The sequence below is a fragment of the Nanorana parkeri genome, unplaced genomic scaffold, assembly GCF_000935625.1.
Source record: "Nanorana parkeri isolate BGI_ZX_2015 unplaced genomic scaffold, ASM93562v1 scaffold790, whole genome shotgun sequence".
Classification (NCBI taxonomy): domain Eukaryota; kingdom Metazoa; phylum Chordata; class Amphibia; order Anura; family Dicroglossidae; genus Nanorana; species Nanorana parkeri.
The window spans coordinates 1-5,293 of record NW_017307058.1 but is presented as its reverse complement, the minus strand read 5'-3'; the positions used below and the strand labels follow the sequence as shown (position 1 = coordinate 5,293).

General features: G+C 37.5%; 1 protein-coding gene across 1 annotated transcript in view; it reads left to right on the top strand.

Moving 5' to 3' along the window:
* The window catches only part of LOC108793914 (5-hydroxytryptamine receptor 3A-like), a 23,349-nt gene extending 20,561 nt beyond the window's left edge, over nucleotides 1-2,788 (top strand). The window contains exons 7-8 of the mRNA XM_018564870.1: nucleotides 407-610; nucleotides 2,568-2,788. Coding sequence (XP_018420372.1) covers nucleotides 407-610; nucleotides 2,568-2,788 — 425 coding nt within the window. The remainder of the gene's footprint in view (nucleotides 1-406; nucleotides 611-2,567) is intronic.
* The last annotated feature ends 2,505 nt before the right edge of the window (nucleotides 2,789-5,293 follow it).

The window sequence follows — 5,293 nt, the reverse complement described above, 5'->3', positions numbered from 1 at the left end:
TTTTTTGGGGCCCCCCCCCCCTCCCCCACTAAACAATTTCAGTTTCTTTATAATTGAATTGTACAGATTATAGGTCACATTAAAGGTGTAAAATAATCAGACCAATTCAAATCACTTCAGAATTTTTTCCATCTCAAAAACATTTCATTTTTACAGGGATGTGTAGACTTGTTACATCCACTCTATTTATAATATATTATACAGGCATTTGATCAGACTTTTCCAGTAGTTTAGGATCTATTGTATAACTCCCCAACTCAAACTTTACTCATCAATGACAATCTGTTGCAACATCCCAGCTGTTTTTTTGTATTTTCAAAATCAAATCTGCATGCAAAATAATTTTTTATTGAATATTGCCTAAAGTACTAGGAAATATATGCTAAATATTTGTCTTTGTCTTTAGGTGTTTTCTGTATGGTCTGTCTGCTCATTATGATTATTAGTATTATTGACTCCATCTTCATATCATACATGTTGCACCTTTCCACAATGAAACCGGAAGTACCACAACTTATAAAGCTTTGGGTATTAAAACGGCTGGCATATGTCCTTAGAATTAAAATAAAGGAGGATTTTGACTCCCCTGTTGTCGGAGACAATAATAAAGGTAAGGGCATTTGTTTTTTTTGGATCTGTATGAGGTGTACATGGGCTACTTAGTTTTGTATGATGATGCCCTAAAGTGCATGCTGATTTAATTTTATGCAGTACAACTGAGGAGTTTTTAAGACTATTACAGATTCTCACAAATTAAATAACGGGCAATAGGCTCAGTTCCCAAAGCTGACACATCTGGATAGTTATTTTTTTTAAAGTGACGGTTATTTTCAAGTAGATTTATAAAAATGCCAGTCACATGTCTAAAATGCCCCACAATCTATCCTGGGTCAGTACTAGTGATCAGATTTCTGTAGTGGGAGCAATAAATGATAGTTAGAAAGATGAGAAAATACATATCTAGTTATGTGGTGAGTTGCTTGGGGCCATTGTGCACCTTTTAGATTTTGCTTACTGTGAAATGTGGGCCAGCATGTGTATTGAATTTAGGGTTGCCCCCATCACATTTGATATGAGACCATCCTAGATTTCAAAGTTAAATGCTCTGTCCCTTATTGATTCAATATGGGATGCAGTTTGCCCCATATTTTTAGGAGGGAGGCAGCCTAAATTTGTATTTAAACAAAGTGAGTGTGTTTAAACATCTTTTGAGTCTTTATAAAAGACTCAAAAGATGAAGGTGTTGTTGAGGGCAAAGGCGGCCAGAGAGCCTTGGCAGCTAAGGGGTTTGTCTGGTGTAGGTAGTTATGCTTGAAATGACAGTGGTTTGACACTCACTCTGGAACACTGTTTGGGTCCTGCATATGGCCAAGTGCTGCCTTAAACATTAAGTGGAATTCGAGACACCAAATAAAAGACATGCAGTTAAAAAAAAAGTGTGAAAGATAAAAAAATGGCCTTTTAAAGTCAGGTCATACGATCCAGCTGGGTCGTTTCTTACAGTATTCGAAAAGAAGCAGCCTAGAAAGAGGCTCATAAAAGCTCAAGTTAGTAACATGTCATGTAGATATAAATAAAAATTAGAGCTACCATAATTAGCTCTATCCCCTCCATCCTGCTTCTTATTTTGCCAGGACAAGGTTGGCAACCTTAATTGTATATCTAATGTAAAACACTACATAGTTTCCGCAAAATATTCTATCATACGCAGCCATCAACGGTGTGTAGTGTAAAATACACTATTCACATTGTGTCTATTTTATATTCTTCATTATTCCCCAAATAAAATAATTAATTATATTTTACTCAATGTTTATGGAGAGTTTGTGATGTACTGGTTGAGGATTGCTTCCACGTTTCAGACAGAATTGCACTCCCATTGCAATGAACATGTTCAATGCACTAAAGCGGAGTTTCTCAACCTTTTTTCGCAGATCGCACTTCAATAGCTTATTGCCGGGCTTCAGGAGCCCAGCAATGACAGCAATGGGACCGAAAGTGATGCAATAAGCATTGCTCCCGGTCCCATAGTACGGGGAGGAGATCGGTGAGTGGATGTTTACCGATCTCCTCCCCAGCTTCCCATAGACACCCAAGATGCCAGTCCCGGGCCCGTAGGAGGTGCAGCGGAGAACGGGAAACATGGCGGGGGGCTCAGGCAGGAAAGGGGGGGGGGTGGCACGTTTACCGGATCGTAGAAGTGATCTGGCGACAGCTGAGCTGCCAGAATCCCTTCTACTGTAAAGCCGGCCGCCGGCTCTACAAATCTGAACAGAGTCCCGTCTGTTTAACTCCTTCAGCATTAATGACGGGATTATCCCGTCATGGGCTGCCACTGATACAAGATTTTGTCTGATACAAGATAGTATTTTATCTAATTAAAGTGGCAATAATACTATATGCCTTGCAGGTATGTTTTCATAAATACATATCATTTATTGTGAGTGGCCAATTAACACCAATATGTCTTGATTTGTGAATGCCATGTAATTCCTATAATTCTAAAAGCATTGGCAGATGTGTATACAACATACAATACCACCCTAATATGACCCCTTTCTCTTTAGCAGTGGATGGAGATCTCGCACTTACTGAACCAGAGACAGAAACTAACAAGTATCTCTCAAAAAATGCAAAAGACAGCAAAGAGATTAAACTTCTCAAGAGATTGCTATTGGAACTTCTTATGGTTCGAAAACACCTTATTGTCTCTAAAAAAGGGGAGGAGGCAAAATCTGAGTGGAATCTGGTGGCTTTTGTCTTGGACAGGTTCATTCTCATCCTTTAGCTCTTCATTGTGATCATTATCGTCGTTATAGTGGTCCTTGTGTGGGCGATATAACAGCTCCAACTGAAGAACTCTGCCTGCTGTACACCTGAAGTGTTAGGTGGGGTAAAGGATGACTACATACCAGTAGATAACCTGCACCATCTCTGAATCTCCCTATATAAATCTTCCCTCCAAAAACTTTATTTTTTTTAATGATGGTTTAGAATCTCTGTTTTCTGCCCACGCTCATTCTGGGGAGACATCCCATCTTGCTGATAAGCTGCAAAGATTCCATTGAAACAATTGGACACTTATTGTAATAATAACCCACTCATGTCACTGACCCTGATTGATAGATTAATATTTTTGGATTTCGATCCATCCCATGTTGTTTGGGGCAGAATCACAAATAAAACTAATTTAAAAAAAGAGTTGTGGTCAGACATTTAATATTTACATGCTTTATCAAGTGGCAAATTAGCTTTAAAACAAGCCATCACTGACCTCTCTACCTGCAGACATTTTGGAGCATTTCATCCTCAAAGTGTACAGCATTTAAATAGTGTCTCAGCATGTTGCCTTTTTCCTGTGTACCTGCACTGTGTTTTCATCAGGCCGGGTTCATATCTGTCCGTGTTCACTTTTGTGCATTGTATATATGGATATGATATAGATTTTATATATACATAAAGCATTGCTAGACTCTAACAACCAAAGGCATGACTTTGACAGAGATGCATGATGGGATTTGTAGCTTCACCACAGCTGGTGGGCCAAAGTTTGACTACCCCTCATATAGTGGAATTCTGTGAACCTCCCTGATTAGAGCTTCTGTATCATACAGAGATTCTACAGCAGCCATATTGCATGGAGCAGTGTTTGAGAAAATGGCAGGTGTCCAGGGGAGGAGCCATGGGGCACATCTAAGACAAGAACCTGTGCTTTAGGATCACATTTTAAATAGAAAACTTCACAATAACCCTATTAAAGGCTTTGTAAAATCTATATCCCTAAATAAATTGTTAGTATCCAATAAATTTAAATTATTTGTGGGCGGGGAAGGAAGGTATACAAAGTGTACAATCTATGAAAATATCAAATATACTATTTTATGGTGAGTCCCCTAATTACTTGGATCACAATCAAATGTTCCCACTTTGATTTTTTTTGAATAAAATACACTTCAAGACATGGATATTGTCACTGTGGTACCTGTAAATTTATTGCACATAAAGCAAATGTTTAATGTGATCCTTCCCAAATTTAATTTCCCATTATAATAGTGATCCTTCCCAAATTTAATTTCCCATTATAATAGTGATCCTTCCCAAATGTAATTTCACATTATAATAGTGATCCTTCCCAAATGTAATTTCACATTATAATAGTGATCCTTCCCAAATTTAATTTCCCATTATAATAGTAATCCTTCCCAAATTTAATTTCCCATTATAATAGTAATCCTTCCCAAATTTAATTTCCCATTATAATAGTGATCCTTCCCAAATTTACTTTCCAATTATAATAGTGATCCTTCCCAAATTTAATTTCCCATTATAATAGTGATCCTTCCCAAATTTAATTTCCCATTATTATAGTGATCCTTCCCAAATGTAATTTCCCATTATAATAGTGATCCTTCCCAAATTCAATTTCCCATTATAATGGTGATCCCAAGTTACTTTTCAGAATTTGTAAGAGAGAAAGAAACATTTAGGCCCCATTCACACTTGGCGATTCGCAAATCGCGCATTTGTTGTGCGATTTGCATTTTGAGCGATGTCGTGCGATATCGCGCAAATGCTTGCATTGAAAAGCATTGAATCGCGGCAAAATCCGCTCCAAAAAGGGTCCTGCTGTAGCGACACACAACCCGCGACAGCAGGACCCTTTGCCCCATTGCCAAGCATTGGAGAGCGATATCGCGCGGTAAATAGCCGCGATATCGCGGGAATTACCGCGCGATAAATCGCTCAGTGTGAACGGGGCCTAAATATTAAATAGGTTCAATATACATATCCTAAAGGCAGTTTATTTTAAGCACACTGCATGTGACTGTAATTTTGAAATCTCATTTGGCTCATCTTAAAAAAAAAGTGTCACTTTCTATGCTAATCCTGATGGGTTAGTTTAGTCTAATGCATGTGAAAGCTGTGTAGGATTTTTACTATGATTTTTTTATTTTATTTTTGCTCCAGAAGGGTTAGATAGTTTGAAAACCATGCAGTTTTATGGCATTTATTGTGATTTGTATTTTGTCTTTTCCTGTTTCTTTTCTTGTTGCGGGTTTTTTTGTTGTTGTTTTACCACATTGAGGGTGAGCATGACATCTAGTGGCCCAAGATGGTGCTGCACTTTGTGTTTTATTCATAATCATGTACTTGGTGAAAATGAATAGTCCATTAATTCAAGTTTGTGGATTGTTAAAATGTTCATGTATATGTATATATTTATTTTCATAAACACTGTAATTATATTGTTTTTACAGTATTTTTAAATATAATTTTCAATTTGCATACAGTT